Here is a 22,385-nt window from a genome sequence, read left to right as displayed (position 1 = left end):
CAGATAAGTGGAGACAGATGCGGAAAGAACTGGAAGGTTCTGGAAATGCATGAGCTCCAGCAGGCGCCAACACGGGATGCTGGGGAGTGAGGCTGGGGGCTGGGGCCCCTGTGGAAACCCTCTGACCATGGGCATTAGGCAAGGAATGCCGTTTAGAGCTGAGCTTTAGCTGTTTTTCACGAGTCTCTAAAACGTACACGGGCGCTGACTTGCCCCTCACGTGCAGCGCGCTGCAAATGGTTTAATCCTTTCTTGACAGCCAAGGGTCAGTTCTCGCTCTCTCCGTGGTGCGCGAGCCTGGCCTTTGGGGACGGCAGAGGTGTGCAGAGCCGGGTGCCCTTGCTAAGTGGCCCCTTCTCCTGTCACTGTTTGATGTGGTGCTTTTTCTCCTCGTCGGGAGGCTGTCAGCTGTCACATTTAATTGCCGTCAGTATATCTGCCTCCAGCAGCGTCCTGCACATCTAATTTGTGGCTCTTTGAAGGCTCCGGGTCAGAAAGCCAGATAAGCACCTTTTGTTAGGATGTGTCTAAAGGAAGCCAACAAAGCAGGGTCCTGAGGAACTTGCTCAGAAGTAAAGAATCTGGTCTTTATTTAGCCTTTCAAATTAATGCGCCTCTGCGGGACGCTTAGGGTCCTTCTTTGTCTTACTCCGCAGGTTCTAGGACCTCTTAGAGGCAGATACCATTTCTGGACCCATAAGTAATGGCTTGATTGGATTCCAGAAGGTTGGGGAGGTGGGTAGGTTCTTTGGAGCCCAGGGGAGGACACTGAGTCCCAGAGGACGGAGGTCACATGGCTCTCTGGGGGACCCGACTCTGGAGGGAAGGAGGTGCGGTCAGTTGGGGGTGGGGGGAGATGCTCCAGGCTGTGGAAGCAGCTTATGTGACAGCAGAGAGCAGAGGTGGGCACAGAGCTTGGCAGTTAGCTCACTTGCAAGGCGAGCATCGAGCTATGAGGCTGGCAAGAGGGACATGGAGGACGTGGGGGCAGACGTAGTGGTCTTCTAGCACCGGTTCCTCAATTTATGCCAAATACCGTAATTCAAGAATCACTGTAGGTTCTTGAGCTCGGGAACGTCATGGAGGAAAACGGGGTTTTTTTGTTTGTTTGTTTGTTTTTAAGATTTTATTTATCAATTTGAGAGACAGTGGGGGTGGGGGAGGAGCAGAGGAGCAGAGGGAGAGGGACAAGCAGACTCCATGCTGAGCGTGGAACCCGGTGCAGGGCTCAATCTCATGACCCTGAGATCACAACCAGAGCTGAAATCAAGAGTCGGATGCTCAACCGACTGAGCCACCCAGGTGCCCCGAGAGAAAGATTTGTGAGGCACATTATTCTGGGAGATTACAGATGGCCAAAGGGTCAGTGGTAGAGGAGGGGGAAGCAGGAGAGGGGGTAAGAGACTTCTGCAGTAATCTACACTGAGAAAATGAGCACTTACGTGGAGTATGGCCCACTGGATTTGGAGTTCCAAACCGGGCAAACTCCTACGCATCCTCCAAAACCCCAGTCCAAAGATCTCCTTTATTTCCTGCCACTTCCACGGATTCCCTCATTTGCTGTTGCTCCTTCACCTCTATTTTTATGCCTTTTAAATCCATCTCTATAAAAGTGTATGTTGAAGTATGTTAGAGCTATTTGCTTATACATTAATTCCACCCTGAGATATTATGAACCAGGCAAAAGGGGGCACTGATTAATTTACCCTTATCTCCCTGGAGCCTATCAGGGTGCTCAGAAAATTTTAATTGATTGAATAAAGTAAAGAAACAGAACAAAAAAGGAAGAGAGAAGCTTGCCAGTTTTAATGATACACAAGTCCAGGAAGGAAGTCATGAGCAGACCTGCTTCCCCATCTACCCAGCGTGGGCTCTCCTGTGGCCGAGACAGAAGCACGGGAGCGGAGCCACAGAGGGAGGGCACGGACCCCGTGCAGGGCATTTTCTTATCTAGGGAAAGGGAGGAGAGCCCTCCAGGCAGAGGGAACAGCAGGGGCAAAAACTTGGAGATGGGGAAGGAAGGATGTGTCCACATATTCATAAGCTGGCATGCCAGGCTCTCCCAGGTGCTGGGGACACAGAAGTGAGCGAATCAGAGGCCCTGCCTCCTGGGGCTTATATTCCGACCCAGTGAACGATCAATTAGATATGTGATATCATGTCTGGCCGGTGAACGGCAGGTGAGGGACAGAGGGTGACAGGCCCAGGGAGGACCTCTTGGCAGGACCCTGAAAGCAAGCGTGTCTGCAGAGGGAGTGCACCCAGCAGGGTCTCGGGAGGGAGGAAGAGAGGCTGTCAGAGGGGGCAGTGGGGGCAGATCCTGTAGACTTGCAGGGACCTTAGCTTCTGGGGACCACGGCAGGGTTTTGTGCAGAAGGACCTGGTCTGACCTAAATCTGAAAGGCTTGCTCAGGAGAAAAGGCAAGGCCAAGAGAATGGCAGAAATGGGGGCAGGCAGCAGATCATGGGGGCCAGGACAGAGAGGGTGGTCCCCGGGCCGGGACATCATGATGGAAGAAGTCCCACCTGGGTAACACAGGTTTTGCTGATGGGTGTCGGCAGTGAGAGAAGAGGGGAGGAGCCAAAGCCTTGGGCCTGAGCCAGCCTCGGAGGATTCTGATGGAGGCAGGGTCCTGACTGTGCCTGTCTGCTTACAAGCAAGGGGGCCAGATGACCTCCAGGCTTTCCCTCGGCCTGAGGCTTTGTGACAGTCTCTGGGAGCAGGAGATGCCCCGGGCTGGGGACACTGATGTGATGTGAGTTTCCGCCTCCTCCACCAGACCCCATACCTCCCAGCCCCCTGTCCCCATCCCTGTCAAATGGGGCCCCCTCTGACGTGGTCCAAGTAGACCCGGGGCGTGGCCCTGGCTGTGCGGCAGCCCCCTTCCTGACCCCGTGGTCTGGCTGTAGCTCACACCCCGGACAACTCCTTCATGGGTTTCGTGTCCGAGGAGCTCAATGAGACGGAGAAGCAGCTCATCAAAGGCGGCAAGGCCAGCAACATGGCCGTGGTGTATGGCAAGGAAGCGAGTATCTGGAAGGTAAGCACGGGCCCCCCGGGAGCCCCCAACTCCAAGACCTGGCTCTGTCCACCACCCCTGGCTCTGGATTCCGAAATGTGCCCACTGATGGGTCAGAAAAGAGAGGTCCCTAATTGCCACTGAAGAGACCCAGCCAGGGGGCTGCTAACCTGCCCCCCCCCCACCTCTCGGCAACAAACCAGATGTCCTTTAGCAAGGACTGTGACCTAACGTGCCACCCTCCCTGGGCTGCATCGATAAACACTGTGAGCCTGGCAAGGGGGTTGGGCTAGACTTGGGGCCTCTGAGGGCTGGGAGGCAGTGCAGGAGGCAGAACCCCACCTTCGGGGCGGGCTCCCTGCAGAAGTGGTGCCCGTGTGGGAGGTTGTGTGCTCACTGCTCACTGACCTGTTCTCTCTCCTCTTTCCTCTGTGCCCTCCCGGGAACGAGGCAGCTCCAGGTAAGGTGCCTGCCGGCCGAGCGCTCCTCCTGCTCCCCTCTGCCCTCGCGAGGCTGTCCCCTGACCCCGAGGGCTGCAGGGGGAGGGATGAGAGGTCATTCTCCCGTGATGCAAAAGGAGCAGGCTGCCACGGGAGCCCAGGGCTCTGGGGAAGGTGTGGCACGGACTGTGTCTGCTTTTACTAGACGGCTAAGGCACTGCCCCGAGAGAGCGAGAGGTTACAAAGTCTGGGAAGAGAAAGGCTTTATCTCTAGCTCAGGCATCTCTGTGACAGCCGGGAGCAACACTGTTCTGCAAGAGACCTCAAAGAAAGTCCTTCCAAAAAAAGACATCTTTGCTCTGGTCTTGGCAACTGGAGGAAGTCGGAGGTGGCTGGATTAAAAGGATGAGGGGAGCCTCCTGGGACCGAGCATCCCAGAGTTCAGGGGACCGGGTGGCAGAGAAACAGGGGAGGCAGGATGGTGGGGGTCCTCATGGGAGCAGCAGCTGGGATGAGGGCGAGTGTTTGGGTGAATTTTGTGCCAATGGAGGCCTGTCTTATTCTGGGTCCCCAGAAGGGAGGCCTTGAGGCTCAGGCCTGGGTGCTATTTTGTGAGAGCATGTGGCCCAGGGGGCAGGAGTGGGGGACGGGAGAGAGACAGACCCACCCTTGCTGCTGGAGGAAACAGGCCAGACATCAGAAGGGCCGTCTGGGGGGGGGTCATGTGGGACTTCTCAGTTGGCGGGTCGCAGCCTGTTGATAAATTGTGAGATGAGCTCAGAGCTCTGGGTTTTTTTCCCTAACCTTGCTGAGGTACAGTTGACAGGGAAAATGGTGTATTCTTAGGGTATGCAGCATGGTGGCCTGAGACACACATATATTGTGAAATGACTATCGTGATCAAGCGTGATCGCCTCACACAGTCACCCGTGCATGAGTGCGCATACATGCGCACGTGCGTGTGCAGAGAACCCTGAAGACCTATTATTCTCTCAGCAAGTTTCAAGTATACAGTACAGTATCGTTGACCACAGTCACCGCGCCATTCATGGTATCCCTGAACTTAATCTTCATACGACTGAAAGTTTGTCCCTTTGACCAACCTCTCCCCATTTCCACACTCTGAGCCCCTGGCGACCACCGTTCTGCTGTTTCTACAAGTTCCACTCTTTCAGATCCCACCTAGAAGTGGGATCATGCCATATTTGTCTTTTTCTAACTTAGGGAGTCTCGGTAAGCCTTTTAAAAGGAACTAAAATATCAGAGGGAACATCAGAAGACCTCACATGTATTAAGAGTAAATATTGTTCTAAGATTTTATTTTTCTTAAATAATCTCTACACCCAACATGGGGCTTGAATTCACAACCCCAAGATCAAGAGTTGCGTGCTCCACTGACTGAGCCCACCGGACGCCCCAAGAGTAAATATTGTTTTGCGAAACTTGAAGTTTACATATATGCATACATGCACACACACTTTACATGCATACATACACACATACATGTGCATACACACATACCTACATGCATGGATACTTGTGTGTATGGGTAAGAAAGGTTGCTGAACAGTATATCTAACATGAACCCATTTGTGTATGTGTTTTAAGGAAAATGTAAATATGCTTTGAATGCATTAAAGTTCTGAGAAGGTACACAAGGGGATAAGGAAGCTGATGTTGATGGGGTATGGAGCCATTCTCTCCACACTTCACTTTCTTGGTTTGATTTTTCTTCTGTGAGTCTGTTTAGTTTTACACGATGTAGTCCTTTTACATTTAGTGTGATTTCTGATATATTTGGCTTAGAATCTACCATTTCCATTTCACTAACTGATCTCTATAACTTTTTCTTGCCTCATTCCATGTTCTTTCCCCTTTCAGGCATTCTTTTATACTGATCTGTATTTTGAAATTCACCCCCCTTTTTAGCGGACTCATTATATTCTCTCCTAGTCTTGTGGTTGCTTCAAGAAAGATGACAACATGCATCCTTGACTTACCAAGTCTCGTGTAAATAATACCTTTCCCTTTTATTGGATAATAAAAGAACCTTAAAATGCTTTAAATACATTCCCCCAGCTTGTGTACTCTCATTTTATTTTGATTTCCTGAGAACGCCCTTACTTCATCCTTATTCTTAGTAGATATGTTTGCTGTGTGCAGAATTCTAGCTTGGTGGTTACTTTCTTTCAGTGTTATGAAAATACTCTATTGTCTTTTGGCTTCTGTAGGCTTATTCCTTTAAAGGTAATTTGTCTTCTTTCTCTGCTTGCTTTTAGGACTTCTGTGTGTTTGGTTTTCAGTAGACTTATGGTGGTGTGCCTCCGTGTGATTTTCTCTGGATTTTCCCTACATGGCATTTGTAGATCTTTTTGAACCTGTGGTCTGATCTGTCATGAGTCGTAGAAAATTTTCAGTTAGTCTCTAAATATTGCTTCTGCTTCTCCTGTGCTTCTGGTACTCTGTATCTGCATACATTAGACGCCAATACTTCCCATTGTCTCTTACATTCTTTTCTGTGATTTCCACTTTCCTCTATGCTTCATTCTGGATTTTTTTTTTAAAGATTTTATTTATTTATTTGAGAAAGAGACAATGAGAGAGAGCATGAGCGAGGAGAAGGTCAGAGGGAGAAACGGACTCCCCGTGGAGCTGGGAGCCAAATGCGGGACTCGATCCGGGAACTCCAGGATCATGACCTGAGCCGAAGGCAGTCGTCCAACCAACTGAGCCACCCAGGCGTCCCCATTCTGGATGTTTTCTTTCGTTCTTTCACTAAATGAATTCTGTCCTCAGCGGGGTCCAATCTGCTGTGGAATCTGTCTGTTCAGTTCTTCATTTCAGCTACTGGATTTCTCACTTCCAGCTCTTCCATTTGGTTTCAACCCTTATCTTCTATTTCCTTGACTACATTCAGCAGATTTTTCTTGAAATCTGTATCTGGTAACTCCAGTTTCTAGGTCTTCTGTGGGTCTGTTTTTATAGTTTTTTTTTTTTAAAGATTTTATTTATTTATTTGACAGAGAGATCACAAGTAGATGGAGAGGCAGGCAGAGAGAGAGAGAGAGAGAGAGGGAAGCAGGCTCCCTGCTGAGCAGAGAGCCTGATGCGGGACTCGATCCCAGGACCCTGAGATCATTACCTGAGCCGAAGGCAGCGGCTTAACCCACTGAGCCACCCAGGTGCCCCATGCGGGTCTGTTTTTATTGTCTGTCTCTTGGTTTTTGTTTTTGTTTTTTAAAGATTTATGTATTTATTTGCGAGAGAGGGAGAGACAGAGAGTATAAACTGGGTGAAGAGCAGAGGGAGAGGAAGAGAGAGAAACCACAAGCATAGAGCCTGATGCAGGGGTTGATCTCATGACCTAAGATCATGACCTGAGCAAAAACCAAGAGTTGGCTGCTCAGCCAACGGAGCAACCCAGGTGCCCCTTTGTCTCTTGGGTTTTAATCACATTGTCATGTATCTGATTTGTCTAAAAATCAAGGTGTTTAAATTTTTTCTTTAAAAATCTATTTTTAGGGGCACCTGGATGACTCAGTGGGTTAAAGCCTCTGTCTTCGGCTCAGGTCATGATCCCAGGGTCCTGGGATCGAGCCCCGCATAGGGTTCTCTGCTCGGTGGGGAGCCTGCTACCTCTTCTCTCTTTGCCTGCCTTGCTGCCTACTTGTGATCTCTGTCAAATTAAAAAAAAAAAATCTTAAAAAAAATCTATTTTTAATAGGCTTTCCTGAGATATAACTGATATACAGTATACCACACGTGATTCAAATAGATGACTTAGAAGTTCCGACTTACACGTATACCTGGGAAACCGTCGCCCCAGTCAGGAGGGTGCGTCCACTGCTCCCAGGTTCCCTCTTCCCACCTCTCCCCTCCTCCCTGCCAGGCAGTCCACGATCTGCTTTCTGTTAACACAGTCTCTGTTTTCTACAATTTTATATAAATGGACTCATATGGTACGTACTCCTTTTTTGGTCTGGATTTTCTCAGAGTATAATTATTTCCAGATTCACCCCTGTCATCGCGTGGATCAGTTGCTGATTCCTTTCTGCAGCTGAACCGTTATCCCGTCGCATGGACTTCCATCGTATCCCACCGTGCCTTTTTTATCTGTTCTCCTATTAGTGGACGTTGGGGTTGTTTCCAGTGTTTGGCCACTACAAATAAAGCTGTTATGAACATCCATGTACAAGCGTTTGTACAGACATATGCTTTCATTTCTCCCGGGTAAACACCTAGGCGTGGAATGGCTGGAGCATATGGTAGAACTAGGCTTAACATCCCAGGAAAAGCGGTTGCACCATTTTACGATTCTGCCAGCAATGTGTGAGAGTTCCGGTTCATTACAGAGTCATCAATACTTGGTCCGTCTTTCCAGTTTGAGCCATCCTACAGACGTGCGGTGGCATCTTAGGGTTTCAACTTGTAGTTCCCTCTGACTAATGATGGCGAAGGTATTTTTGTGTGCTTCTTTGTCTTCCTTATATCTTTTTTGGGGTAAAGTGTCTTTTCAGAATGTTTTCCCATTTAAAGAATGGGGGTTGTTTGTTTACTTATTATTGAGTTGTTAGAGTTTTGTACGTATTCTGAGTATCAGTCTTTTATCAAATATATGCTTGGCAAATATATTCTGTCTGTGGCTTGTCTTTCTCTCTCTCTTTTTTAAGATTTTATTAATTTATTTGACACAGAGAGAGAGATCACAAGTAGGCAGAGAGGTAGGCAGAGAGGGGGGGGGAAGCAGGCTCCCTGCCAAGCAGGGAGCCTGAAGCGGGCTCGATCCCAGGACCCTGGGATCGTGACCTGAGCCGAAGGCAGCCACTTAACTGACTGAGCCCCCCAGGCGCCCCTTGTCTTTATCTTAATACTGTCGTTCAAAGAGCAAAGTTCTTCATTTTAATGGAGTCCACTGTCTTAAGGATTATGCTTCTGGTGTTGCAGCTAAGAAATCTTTGTGTAACCCAAGCTCACTAAGGATTTTCCCCCTGTGCTTTCTTCTGTAATTTTTATGGTTTTACATTTCACATTTAAGTCTATGGTCCATTTTGAATTAAGTTTTATGTATGATATGGTAGAGATTGAAGTTCTAATTCTTTTCCCTTTTTTTGCATACGGATACGCAATGTTCCATGACCGTCGGTTGAAAAAACTACCCTTTCTCCACTGAAATGTCTTTGCACCTTTGTCAAAAATCAATTGACCATGCGCGTGTGGGTCTATTTCTGGACTCTGTTCTTTTGCATTGATCTCTCTGTCTGTCTTGATGCCAGTAGCACACCGGCTTGATTCCTGTAGTTTTAAAATAAGTCTTGAAATCAGGTAATATAAATCTGCCTACTTTCTTCTTTTTCAAAGTTGTTTCTTCTAAGCCTGCTGGGGTTTTGATTGGGATTTCATTGTTTTTTGTTGTGTTTTGGAGCTGTGGAAAATGAATATAAGAAAGTGTAAAACAGTTTGGGGACGATGCCTTCTTCCTCTGGTGAGGATTTCATTTTCAATCTTAGCCTGTGTTTGGGGCTACAGCAATCTTGTATCACAGAATCAGTGATAGGGATTAAGACTATTTAAAACCGATTAAAAAGCCTATTAAAAAACCCCTGGGGCGACTGGATGGCTCCGTCAAGTCTCTGTCTCTTAGTTTCGGCTCAAGTCCTGTTCTCAGGGTCCTGGGATCCAGCCTCGTGTCAGGCTCTGCACTCAGTTCGGAGTCTGCTTGAGTCTCTCTCCCTCTGCCCCTCCTGCTGGTGCTGTCACTCACTCTCCAAAATAAATAGATTAAAAAAAAAAAAAAGACCCCCTCCCCCCACACACACAGATTCAGCCTCTTTCCGGGCTTCTCTAGGTCTGGCTCACCCTTTTTCTTCCAGCGTGAGTTTCCTCAGAGTTCCAGCCCACAGAGTGTGGTTTTCATCTGGGTCCCCCCCTCGGCAGACCCTGAACCCTCACTTGTCCTCCAGCTCTACAAGGTGACCAGAAGCTCAGTCTCCTTGATGCTGACCCAGGGATCAGCAGGTGCCTCCTAGAGGGGAAGCGCTGACCCCAGCACCAGCCTCCACGATCTCCTTCCCTTCTTCTCCCAGATCTCGGCCTTGTAATTCTTCCAGCTTTGTTAGATTTTCACTGCCTTCACAGATATTTTTCTGTTTCCCTGTCTCTCCTGGTGGTTCTCAGAGGCAGGACCCATCTGCATTACCCAGTACACCCTTACCCACCGAGGAAGGCCTCCTTGTGAAAAACGTATACAGTTGGAATTTCAGAATGTGAATTGGTCCTTCCTTTCATGTCCATTGATAACGTTCTTCAAAAGCTGTGGTTTACAGACTGAACCTGGGCCGAAGCTCCTTGTTGTCCGACCTCCTGGCTAGCCGGCAGAACAGGGAGAACCTGGCTGCTTTTCTCCTGACCTGTTGGTCTGCTCCGGACTAGCCCTGAGGAAACCGCTCCCCGCCACAGCCTCCTCTGTGATCTTGAAGTTCCTGTCTTGTCCGTGTATCCCTTCCTCTCTCCTGTGAGTCTCAAAAGGCCCCAAAAAGTAGAACCCCGTGGCAGACCCCAGGCTTACCCCTAATGAGGACCTACACTGCCCACAGCTCCTGGCTCAGGGCCCTGGCCATGGGGTCAGACGGGTGCCCCAGGCGGAGCTGTCTCTTCGTCTACGCTCTGCCTCCTGCTGTCTCCGAGTCTGGATGTGGGACTAGAGTCTGGAGGGGCTGAGCCTTTTCTACTTTGGGGGGTTTTCGCTCACGGGTGTCCTTCTTAAAGACAAGGGCTCCGTCTTGTCCCAGCTGTGCTCCCAGCCGTGAGCTCAGTGCCAACCCCTGGCAAGTGGTTAATAAAAATGTGCTACATGGATGGGGGGAGGGGGAGAGAAGGGATGGTGGATGGAGGGAAGGAGGGGATGAATGGACATGTGGGGGGATGGGCAAACGCATGGATGGAGGGATGGAGGGACGGAGGCATGGATGAGATGATGTCGGCCCCACAGCTCCTCGGGTGGCCTTGGGGATCACCAGCGCTTCAGGGGGTCCAGCAGCTGCGTTTGGAGGCATTTGCATATGGGTCCTCCTAGGATTTCTTTGCAAAGAAGACAGTCCCATGGCTAAAAATTGTCTAGTCCGACCTCTGCAACTCGCGGATGAAGAAAATGAGGACCAGAGAGGGGAGGGGCCTTGCCCAGGGTCACGCAGCTGGCTGAAAGCCGACCTAAGAACCACCCCACGTTTTCCGACTTCCAGACCGGGGTGTTTCCGCGGGCAGCTCTGCCTCCCACGGTTGGGGTGAGGCTCCCACTGCTCCCCCTCCTCTTGCAGGGGAAGGAGAAGTTCCTGGGCATCCTGAACAAGTACATGGAAATCCACGGCACCGTGTACTATGAGAGCCAGCGACCCCCTGAGGTCCCCGCCTTCGTGAAGAACCACGGTCTCCTGCCACAGCCCGAGTTCCAGCAACTGCTGCGCAAGGCCAAAGTGAGCCCCGCGCCCTCACCATCCTCCCCCCAGACGCCGAGGAGGTCGCCCTACGTGCCCCACTCCCCGCCATGCCTGCCCCTGAGGCTCGTGGCCCCTTCCACGTGCAGACCTGCCCCAGCATGTTCTCCTACCCTGAGCCTCACACCCAGCCCTCCTGGGGCTGGAGCAGAGCTGGGGGTGCTCACCCAGGAGGGACCTGGGCAGGGCCAGCAGAGCTGAGGCTCAGCACTAGGGAAGAGGAAGCGGGCTGCCGGGCGGACTCCTGGGCCGGGCCCAGCTTTCGGAACCACTGAAGGGCTGGCAGGGCCGGCTGAGGGCGTGTCCCGCCTGGAGTTCCACGGGGCTGCTAGTTCTGCTTCGGGAAGTCCTCCACTGTGTTCCTGGAGCTGCAGCTCCGGGCACGGGGTGGGGCGCGTGACTCTGCTGCGGGGCCCCGAGGGGTCAGCTGAGGCTGGAGGGGCCTCTGGCCAGCATTCAGGTCCGCTCCCGATCTAGCCCTAGCCCTTTCCTCAGGCTTCCTTGGTGTGTGCGTATGTGTGTTGGGACAGGGGGAGAGGCTTTGTGCAGTGAGCAATCTGAACAACGTGACACAGCAGCCTGGCATTCGGAGTCGTTTCCTGACTGCTTTCCAGGCACCAGCCCGGCACTTCTGGCACGAGTTCGGTGCTGAATAACCGTTTTTAGGATGAGTAAAGTCCTCTGAGTTCAGTGGTAGGTGTGGGTCTGAAATCTTCTGAGCTTGAGACCCTCACTCTTCTCCCTTCACCTCCAGAATCACAGTCGGCTAGAGCAGGAAGAGGCCCCTGATATTGCTTAAGCAGACCTCCTCATTTCACAAATGGGGAAACTGAGGCCCGAGAGGGGAGGGGCCTGCCATGGCACCCTGCCGGTCTGGGCAGTCTTTCCTGCCCTGGCCGCCTCCTGTGAATGTCCCAGGCCTGGCTTCCTGGGGCTCTGGCGCCAGACTTCCCTGACCGTCGCGCCATTTTCCTTCCTCAGCTCTTCATAGGCTTCGGCTTCCCTTATGAGGGCCCCGCGCCCCTGGAGGCCATCGCCAACGGCTGTGTCTTCCTCCAGTCCCGCTTCAGCCCACCCCACAGCTCCCTCAACCACGAGTTCTTCCGAGGCAAGCCCACCTCCAGAGAGGTGAGTGGGGAGGGTCTGAGATGGGGACCCCGCAGTCCATGGAAGGGGGAGACAGGCAGGGGGGAAGGGATGGGGGGACAAGGTGGGTGGGGGCGCCTCCCCTGAGCGCGGGCCGGCCTGGCAGGCGCAGGGAGAAGCTGCTGCTCTCTCCGCCCGGCCAGGTGTTCTCCCAGCACCCCTATGCAGAGAACTTCATTGGCAAGCCCCACGTGTGGACTGTCGACTACAATAACTCAGAGGAGTTCGAAGCAGCCATCAAGGCCATCATGAGAACGCAGGTGAGGCTCAGATCCAGTCAGGACTGCCATAAACCGCTGCTGGGAATCTTAGCTATAATTAGAAAAAGAGGCCTCTCCCGGTGAATTCAGACTCTCAGGCCTGGGTTGGCATACTTGATAGGGGGGCCCCACTTACCAGCTTGCATTTGGGGGTGGGGGGAGGGAGAGACAGGGAAATGCCTTTGTGCCGTGAGCGACCTGCACAACCTTACATGGCAGCCCTGGATCCAGAATCATTTATTAAGCACCTTTGGAGGCTAAGCCCTATGGGCACTCCTAGCACAAGTTAGATGCTGAGTAAATGTTTCCGGAATTAGTGCGTGGAGGTTTTTGGGACTCTGCTGCTGGTGTGGGTCTGTGGCCTTTTGGTCGCGTATCTCAAATCATGTATGTGCATACAGGTCATCTGGCGATCTTGTTAAAATGAAGGTTCAGAATTCAGCAGGTCTGGGGTGGGGCTGAAATCCTGCGTTTCTCTGTAGCTCTGGGGTGGTGCCAGGCCTAGGACCACCCTTTGAGTAGCAAGGGGGAAGAACTTTCTGGGTTTCCTTAAGCAGGTATGTGAGCGTCGGCAGATGCAGGTGTGTGGGTGGGGAGAGGGTGAGGAGGGGCTGGTGCAGCTTGTCTCCTCGGCAGGCCCTTCTGTGGCTTCTGATGGCCCCTCGTGCTCTTCTGGCTCCTTCATTTGGGAAAGGGGACAGACCATGTAGATGGCGCTCTACTTGCCACGATCCCTCTGGACCCGCCTCCTGCTGTAGAGGCTGAAAAAAGATAACCAGCCCTGCCGGTGTCCCCTTCCTTGCCCAAGCCCATGTTCAGGGTGTGTGTCCTCCCGGGGAGTGGTGTATGCACCGCTCAGGGTGAACTTCTGGGTCTGGGGCAGACCTGGAGAGCCTTGGTCTCAGCTGGGCCACCACAGGTGAGTAACCTGATAGGCTCCTTTTGCAAAGGAGAACCACTCCCCAGGAGGCCACAGCTGGCCAGCGAGTCTGCTGCCCCAGGAGAGCTGGGGGCACTGACAGGCTCACAGGCAGAGACTAGCAGGGATGGACACCCCACAGGGGGACTTATGGGCTTCACTTTGAGCCCAGAGCCCCTGCCTGGTTGTCCTGACCCTGAGGCAGGCTTGAATTTTTTTCTAACAGCCCCCTGCATTCTCTATCACTCACTCCCACTCGGAACCCCCAGCCTGGGCCCCCACCCCTGCAGATGTCCCCAGAAAATCCCGACCTACCTCATCTGCTCCCTTCCTCCCCTGACCACACCCTCATCCTTCCGTCCTTCTGTCCGGGGCTGAGGGTTTGTCTAGCTAAGTGCCCAGAACATTGCTGTGTCAGAGCCTCTGCCCATCCTTAGCTGTGACGGACAGGGACATGGCCAGGTTGGCCTGCGGAGTGGCTGAGCCCCTGGACCCCCCGAGTGTGGGGGGGTGCCCTCCACTCCTTAAGCATCAGCTTGAGCAAATCTCTACTGTGAGTTCTTCCTGGCCACCGACTGTCTTAGATTGGGTTTCTGCCGGCAGTGACCCCGAGGCAGAAGCCATTTATTTGAGAAGTGATCCCAGCAAGGAGGGTCCTGGAGTGACAAAGTGAGATGCTGTGTTATGGAGTAGGTCACCTTGGCCGGTGGCACCTGGCGCTCAGGGCTGGCCGGGACGGATGGGGTTGGTCACATCCCAGATTGTCCTACCTGAGGATGGAGTAAACCCGGGCATTTATCCCCAGCTCCATCCATCACTGGCAGAGGGCTGCACCTGGGGACCCTCGCTGGGCTGAACAAGGGGCTTTCCGGGTGGCCTCGGTCCAGGAGAAAGAAGCCACCACCCACAGCTGACCAACCCCAGCCCCAAGCACATAGCACGGAACGTCCCAGGTGGACGCTGCATCAGGAGGCCCCCAGCAAGGCAGACGGCTACCCGGGAGGGACCCCCCACCCCACATGCTGCTCCGGCTCCTTCTGTCCTCCCACTGAAGAGCAAACATCCGAAGCTTCTGTCCCAGGGGACAAGGATGGGGTGGAGGGTTGGGGTGTTGATACGAGACTAGCAAGGCTTCTGCCCACCCCCAGGGCTCCGGTGTGGCCCAACAGGTCTCAACAAGATCTGTCGATGAGCTAGAGGAGCAAGATGGTGGGTCCCATGGGGAGCATGTTCCAGCCTCAGAACACAACGGGGCTGCAGAGGGGCCTGCAAGGGAGAATGCCCGAGCCTTCGCTCGCTCGTTCTTTCTGGTCTGATGCACGAGAAGTTGCTGACAGTGGCTGCCCTGGGGACAGGCCTGGGTGTCTGGGTGGGAGGAAACTTACTTTTCGTTGGTTTTCCTTTGGATTTTTTTTCCCCATGAACATCTGTTTAATTTTGTTAATTAGTTGCTGTAAAAATGACAATAACAGGGACGCCTGGGTGGCTCAGTTGGTTGGACGACTGTCTTCGGCTCAGGTCATGATCCCGGGGTTCCAGGATCGAGTCCTACATCGGGCTCCCAGCTCCATGGGGAGTCTGCTTCTCCCTCTGACCTTCTCCTTGCTCATGCTCTCTCTCACTGTCTCTCTCTCAAATAAATAAAATCTTTAAAAAAAAAAAGACAATAACAAAAGGGTCAGGGAACCAAGGTTTTGCAAGTCTGCCAGGCTGAGACTTGTAGGTGGGCCCCCAACCTGACCGCCCCGCTGCCTTCAGCCCCTTCAGGGGTCCCACCCTTCCTCCTGGGCAGTTTACTCCGTTACCCAAGAGTCACCTAGGAGGTCATTAAAATGCGGGTCCTGGGCCCGTCTTCTGATTTTTAAAGATTTTTTTCTGAGAGAGAGAGAGAGCACGAGATGGGGAGGGGGAGAAGCAGGTTCCCTTCTGAGCAGGGAGCCTGATGCGGGACTCGATTCCAGGACCCTGGGATTATGACCTGAGCGGAAGGCAAACGTTTAACCCACTGAGCCACTCAAGCCACTCAAGCACCACCCCTTCCTGTCTTCCCTTTTAAAGGACGGGTGTGGCCTTGGCATCTGCATTTTCAACAAGCAGCCGGGCTGCTCTCATAATCCTATTTTAGAGAACTGATTGAGGGCCCCCATCAGGGGACACAGCTCGTTCTGCAAGTCCTGGGGCCTTTCAATGGGGAGAGGGAGGAAGAAGGACGAGGCACAGAGAGGACCTGGGAGAGACCCCCTGTCTCCTCACTCAGGGGTAGGTGGCTTTGCCGCTGACACATCTCTGCTATGGAGGGACTGGGCCAGCCCCCGCCCCCCGCCCCGACTCATGACAGTGCAGGGCCGGCACCTGCCAGCCCGTCAAGACTGATTACTGTGCACACCTGTAACTGGGCCTAATGAGGCTAATTTCCAGGCAGGCTGCTTCCTCCGGCGGGAATTCATGGCAGGTGGGACGTGGCTGGCTGGTGTGATGTGGGCTTCAAAGCCCGGGGGGGGGGGAGTCACTGGGGTGGGGACGGGGGGAGAGTGCCGTGGAGCAGGCAGAGTGACATTTGGAGGGGAACTTTCTCCTCTGAGGGGTTATCTATAACCAGGCCTGGAAGTCGTGTACCCCAGAGATGTTCAAGGGTCAAGGGCACCAAGGGCACCAAAGTCGGGAGACAGCAGTGCACAGTGCAGGGCTGGAAAGGCCACCCGGTGGCTGGGCTGTGCAGTGGTGGCCTGATGCAGGACCTGGGGTTCTCTGGGAAGGGGGAATCGCCCTCGGATTAAGAATGGCCGCTGGGGGAACTGGGGACAAAGCCACAGGGCTAGGCTCTTGTCCTGAGAATCGTCTCGTGGCCTGAACCTATTTCAAGGGGAGCCTCTCCCCAGCCTGAGGGTCAGGGATGCCCCGAGGCAGAGGGCCTAGGATGGGCCTCCAGCCCTTCAAAGGGAGGTCTGCAGGAACCAGGACCGGCGGGCACACCTGACTGGGCCTCTGATGCTGCCGGGCTCGGGGAGGGAGGCCACGCCCACTTGGGCGCAAGTGTTAGTCACACTCCCTGGGCTGCTGGTAGGAAAAGGGCATGAATCGGGATCCGGCTGGACCAGGTGGGGGGCCCATCCCCACGCATACCACATGCACACAGATACGTACACACGGCACATACATACACACAGACATAGATACATGGTATAAAGGCACATGCATGCACAACACGTACGCACATGTACACACGTGCACACGTGTATACACACACACACACACACACACGCACGTGCTCTGGGGAGAAGGGAGGGCAAAGGCCCAGTCTGAGTCTGGAGTGGGTCACCCCTGCGTCCCTGTCCAGCTGTGGGTCGTCCCCCCCCCCCCCCCCGGTGGCTGTGTGCCAGGCAGGGTAAACGGGGAGGGGTTGGTCAGGTAAGAAAAGTGCAGAGGAGGTGGGGTAGCCGCTCACAGGAGGTAGACGCCCCCTTTTACACGTCTTCCCATTCCACTTGCCCCTCGGCCCCCAGCTCCTCCAGCCACCGGCTCCACAAGGCAACCTGTGGCTCCCAGCCACCCCCAGTGCCAGCGGCCGTGTGACCGTCTGTGGCCTCTACTGGGGGCACATGTTTAAGGCCCTGCCAGGTGCCTGGCCTGGGCAGGAAGACTTACGGATTCATCTCATTCCATCTGCGGGGAGATGCCCATGTGTTCCTTCTCGTGAAGATTCTACGTTCTGGGCAGCTCATGGGCAGAGCTGGAGATTCTGTTTCCTGAGCACCTACTGCATACCAGACACTATGCCTGGCAGTGGGCTCAATGGTAGATGAGCCAAAGTCCAATTCTCAAGGGACCTGTAACCCGGGAGACACGAGGGTTAAATCAGAAACGGTGATACAGGTGCTGGAGGAGTTCTCAGGTGCCACGAAGGAAAGTGGTCCAGTAACAGGGGTGTGGCTGGGGCTCAGGGATGGCTTCCTGGGGGAGGTGTCACCTAAGTAGGGGGCAGGGGGAATCCATCTGGTTGGCTGTGGGAAGAGCAGGCATCATAGCCCGGGAGGGGATGGGAGCTGAGCTTTAGGGGAAGCAGAGGGTGGCTAGGAAGGGGGCAGGAGGGAGTGGGATGACCCCCAGGGCCACTGGAGGGTGTACCAGAGGTCCACGTGGAGGGGCCGGGTAGGGGGTGACAGACTCCCTAGGCACACCAGATTCCCGCCCCCAATGCTGAGCGTGGCCGGCCCCCAACAGCCAGGTCGAGGGGGGCCCGGGGCACCTCCTGCCCCATGTGTCTGCCCATCTCTCCTACAGGTAGACCCCTACCTGCCCTACGAGTACACCTGTGAGGGGATGCTGGAACGAATCCATGCCTACATACAGCACCAAGTAGGTGGGCCCTCTGCTCTCTGCTCCAGGAATGAGGGGGGATACCCCCCAACCCCATCAGACCAGAGGAGGGGGCCTAGCCAACTCCATTGTCCGAGGAAGCTCTCTCCCCCAGGGCTCTGTGCCCCATAAACTCCTGCTCCCCTCCACCTGTCTGTTTCCATTCCCCTGGAGACGCCTGGGGGTGGGGCTGGAGGTGGAGGGTGGTCCTGCTCTGCTCCTGCTTGGAGACCAGGCCTGGGGGGCGGGGAGGGCGCTGGTCACTAATCTAGGACCCAGCCCCATACCACAACACAGAAACGACAAGACTTATTTTGATAAAGAAGTTGCTTAGAGGTCTGTTACGGGATTGAGTGGCCGGTTAGGTATGGGAGGCCCCCACTCCCTCCACCTCCAGGGATGAGCAGTGAGACTGGGGTGGGGTGAGGGCTCCGCTGGGAACCCAGGGGAAGGGGCCGCCAGAGAAGCCCCACCTCCCCCTCCCTGCCAGGGGATCTCAGGCTCTTCTAGGCCTGGGGCTTCTGGGGCTGATGGCTGGGCCACGGGACTCGGTGTGGGTGTTTCCTAACTGCTTGCTATTCAGCCTGTGGCCTGTGTACCTTGTCCCCAACCTCAAGGGCTAGAGAGTGGTTCTAGACCATTGCTTTACAGACAGGAAAACTGAAGCCCTCCGAAGGGAGGGTTGGGTGGGATCAGGGCCGGAGCCCAGGATCTCGGCCCCCCCGCCAGCCGCAGGGATGCCGTCGTGACGCCCACGGAGACACTTGCTGGGCCCTGCAGGTGCTTCCTGGAGCTGAGCCCTGCAAGGAGAGCCCCTCCAGTCGGCCCCTGCGCCCCTCCTCAGCTAGGGCACGGGGGCCTCAGTGTAGAAACTCTGCGCCTAACTTAGTGGGATCTGCAGTGAAGCCGTGCAGGGCGGGTGGCTCTTGGGCTGGCCTGAGTTCAAATCCTGCCTCTGCCCTCCAGCGGTGAGGCCCTGCGCCAGTGACCTCTCTGAGCCTCCGCTTCCCCCCGCCCCCCAACCCCGTAAGGTAGCTGGAGACACACTAGTGCACTCCCGGGGGGCTGCTTCGAGGAACAGACCGCATCACGCGTGGCAGGCCGCCCGGCTTTCAGTCGGCTCCCAGCGCGCCATGACTGCTCTCATGCCCCCTGTCAGCCAGTGGCGTCTGGGCCCCCTTTCCCGGCTGACGCGGCTTTCCTCCTGCCAGGACTTCTGTGCAGCCTCAGGGCCTGCCCCAGCAGTGGCCCAAGCCCCACCCAGCCCCTTCGTTCTGGCCCCCAACGCCACCCATCTGGAGTGGGCCCAGAATGCCAGCTTGGCCCCCGGGGCCTGGCCCCCGGCACACTCCCTCCGGGCCTGGCTGGCCGCTGCTGGGAGGGCGTGCACGGACGCGTGCCTGGACCACGGGCTGATTTGCGAGCCGTCCTTCTTCCCCTTCCTCAACAGCCAGGACGCCTTCCAGAAGTAAGTGAGACCCCCCTGCCCCCCGCCCGCCTTCCTGGGCCGGCCCAGCCTCACCCACCCGCAGCGTCTCACCCTGCTGCTATCCTGCCTGCAGCCCTGCCGGCGGTGGGGGCTTCATGCTCCCCCACGAGTCAGGAAGAACCCAGAAGGGACCTTCCAGTCAGGAGTCCTTGTCACGGACTCAGCCCCTGCTGGTCCCTCCCTGAGCCTCTGCCTAGGCTGTCCCAGCATCTTCTAGGCCCAGGGTTCCTCCCAGCGGGTCAGCCTGCAGCCCAGCCCAGCCCCCCTCCGGGCCTCCTCCCTCAGAGCCGGGAGAAGGAGCTGCGGCCCAGAGTTTGCCCTGGTGCCTCCTAGAAGCTTCTTCCCTGCTTGGGGATGGGATGGGTCAGGGAGGGCAGGGGGCGGCCCCAGGCTGCGGCTGTGACCGCTGCCCATGGCGCCCGTCCAGGCTGCAGGTGCCCTGTGACAGCACCGAGTCGGAGATGAACCACCTGTACCCGGCCTTCGCCCAGCCCGGCCGCGAGTGCTTCCTGCAGAAGGAGCCCCTGCTCTTCAGCTGTGCGGGGTCCAGCACCAAGTACCACCGGCTGTGTCCCTGCCGAGACTTCCGCAAGGGCCAGGTGGCCTTGTGCCGGGACTGTCTGTGAGGCCGCCCGCCCGCCCGGCTCCCGGCCACAGGAGGAAGCACCAGCAGATTCTGAGCTCCAGCGACGGGCCCTCCCCACTACACCCCGGCGCTGGGGCTTCCTTCCATGGCCAGGAAGCGGGCAGAGCAGACTCATGCACGGGGTTAGGGGCGGGTTGCGTGCCCACCCCAGGCAGGCTCCTTGACATCGTCCGGGGACTCGTGGCAGCGTCGTGGCCAGGCAGCTGTGGGATTGGTCAGAGAGCCCTGGGGCAGGAGCAGGTGGTCGGAGGCCAATTCTGGACCAGACTGAGGGCCCTGGGGATGGGGACTCAGAATGTCCGTGGAGGGAGCAGGGGCGAGGTGCCCGATGGCTCACCGAAGGGTCCGGGGGGCGGGGAGTGATGCGTGGGGGTCAGTCTTGTCCCTCTGTGGTTGTTCGGGTATGGACAAAAGGGACAGGGACTGGAGGACCCTCTCAGCCCCACCCCTCCTGCCTTTGCAGTCTGCCCCTCCTTTCTATACTTGGGGGGGCACAGTGGGAGTGGGGGCCACCTAGCCCCTGGGTTGAACTCTTTTCCTCCCCTGCTTGGTCCAGCTCTCTCCACTCGGGCTCCTCCCGAAACTCATCTTGGCATGACTGCAATTCCAGGATTTGTCCCCAGAACCTCCGTCCCTGCCCCAGCAGGCTCTGGACGCTGCCCCCATCCCCCCAGGTGTCTCGTGTAGGCAAAGGCTTGGGATGGAGCTTCGGCCCCATGGCCCACCCAGCCCAGCTCCTGGCGTCCCAGACCCACTAGCCCCCAGGTAGCCCCCACCCCCTCGATGCTGCCCGTCCCCACCTCCAGCTTCCTCCAGCCTCAAACAGTCATCTCTGTGTGGCATGCCTGCCCCGGCCCCAGGATGCCCCCCTCCCCTCCTCCCCATGCCCAGAGCCCTGCCTGATTCAGCGGGTCAGGCCTTCAGAGACACTGCCACCCCATCTCGTTTTATAATCCCACCCGCCCTCACCAGGCAACCCCCTCCCCCAGGCCTGCCCCTCCACCCTGCCAGGGAGGCAGCGCAGGCCCTGAGAACTGGGAGAGGGGAGCCAGCCCTCGCAGGGCTGAGGCGGGGACCCTCCCACCCAAGACCCCTCTCTGGGCCTGGGTGGCCCCTTCGGCCGCAGAAACTCAGTGGTCACCAAGGACCTGACCTGTTGGGGGAAAGCAATAGAGACACTCTTTTCTCTCTCTCTTTTTTTAAAGATTTATTTCTTGAAATAATAAATATTTTATTGGGATGTGAGGTGCAGAGGACATGTGTGCTGTTTTCCATCTTTTCCTGGGCCGCCGCGGGTTGAGGGGGTGGCTATCTTGGGGACCCCGGCCCCTGCTGCATGTTGTCACTCGGCATGCATGAGATGCCTGGGTCAGGCTGCCCAAGGGCTGTGCCTGCGAGCCACCGCCCACCCCTGGTGCCATGGTTCCAGGGACCCTGCTTGACGAGCTGCGCTGTCCCCCATTCTGTTCCCCTCGGGCTGGCCTCTGTGAGATCAGAGAGCACAAATGTATTTTGATAAAAGCCTGAGCCAGGTCAGGCTGAATCCTCGCCAACGCTTACCGGGCGCTGACTGTCCTTCGGACACCGGGCTGAGAGCTGGACACACAATGTGTCATTTGATGCGTTCAGCCGTCCTATGAGGTAGGTACTGTTATATCCCCTCTACAGTAGAGAAAACGGAGGCACAGAGAGTTTAAGCAACTTGCCCGAGGACACACAGCTTATAAGCAGTGAGGTGGGGTAGGGGGGTCGTTTCAGAGTTGCCGTGAGGATCAAATGACCTGACAGGGTGACAGCCCAGCCTGGGGTCCCACCTGCAGCCTCGCAGACAGTGCTCTGTGACCCTCTGTGAGCCGGGACTTCCTTCCGTCTGGGGTCCTGCGCGCGATGCTCCTGCAGCCCAGGGTCTGGAGCACGTGGCACCATTCGGTGTTGCGTCTATTTTTAATTGATTTTTCATCTGCAGCCCCTGACGGCAGCCGACACCGAGCATCTTGTCACAGGCTCACTTGCCATCTGCCAGTCCCCTGTGAGGCATCTCTGCCGGTCTTCCCCGCAGTTCTTAATCAGCTGCTGGTTTCTTATTGTTGGGTTTTCAGTGTTCTTTGCATAGGGGCCTACTTCTGAATCCTGGCGGGCTTTGAACTCAGCTGGGGTGGGGACTGGTAGGGGGAGAAGCAGAAGCAGAGCCCAGATGCCTGGGGGAGGCTGTGGGTTCTCTGTCCTGACCTCCCGCACGGGCGCCAGTCCCCGCTTCTTCAGCGCGCTGCCCCCCCCCACACACACCGCTGAACAGCAAAGGAGAGAACAGGCCCAGGCCGACCTCTCCCCCACCTTGCAAGGTGATGTCATCCTCCCCCCACCCCTCCCGGCTTACAGGGGACATAACAGGTCCCACGAAGTCCCTCACCAGCCTGCGGTTGGGGTTAGCCTCTGAAATCACCTGGGGAGCTTCAGGCACCCCCACATCCAGGCTGTCCCTAGCCCTGTGAAACCGACAGCTCAGAGCAGGGCCGGGCCGCTGAGGTTTTAAAAAGCTCTCCTCCAGGTGTTTCTACTGAGCATCCGATGTGAGCCACTGGGCTGACATCCAGACGGGGTAGCTCCTCTCTGCTCCCC

General features: G+C 55.7%; 1 protein-coding gene across 6 annotated transcripts in view; it reads left to right on the top strand.

The window, feature by feature from the left end:
* The window catches only part of MGAT5B (alpha-1,6-mannosylglycoprotein 6-beta-N-acetylglucosaminyltransferase B), a 75,823-nt gene extending 54,812 nt beyond the window's left edge, over positions 1-21,011 (top strand). For 5 of the 6 annotated variants that reach the window (XM_047708726.1, XM_047708727.1, XM_047708728.1 and 2 more), the window contains 8 exons: positions 2,911-3,041; positions 3,475-3,480; positions 10,774-10,929; positions 11,932-12,078; positions 12,240-12,356; positions 17,557-17,631; positions 18,843-19,099; positions 19,548-21,011. In XM_047708726.1, the coding sequence (XP_047564682.1) occupies positions 2,911-3,041; positions 3,475-3,480; positions 10,774-10,929; positions 11,932-12,078; positions 12,240-12,356; positions 17,557-17,631; positions 18,843-19,099; positions 19,548-19,746 (1,088 nt within the window). In that variant the 3' untranslated portion in view covers positions 19,747-21,011. The remainder of the gene's footprint in view (positions 1-2,910; positions 3,042-3,474; positions 3,481-10,773; positions 10,930-11,931; positions 12,079-12,239; positions 12,357-17,556; positions 17,632-18,842; positions 19,100-19,547) is intronic. The other variant, XM_047708725.1, reaches the window with a different exon arrangement.
* The last annotated feature ends 1,374 nt before the right edge of the window (positions 21,012-22,385 follow it).

Source organism: Lutra lutra, chromosome 16 (assembly GCF_902655055.1).
Source record: "Lutra lutra chromosome 16, mLutLut1.2, whole genome shotgun sequence".
NCBI classification, from domain to species: domain Eukaryota; kingdom Metazoa; phylum Chordata; class Mammalia; order Carnivora; family Mustelidae; genus Lutra; species Lutra lutra.
This window is presented reverse-complemented; position numbering and strand designations above follow the sequence as displayed.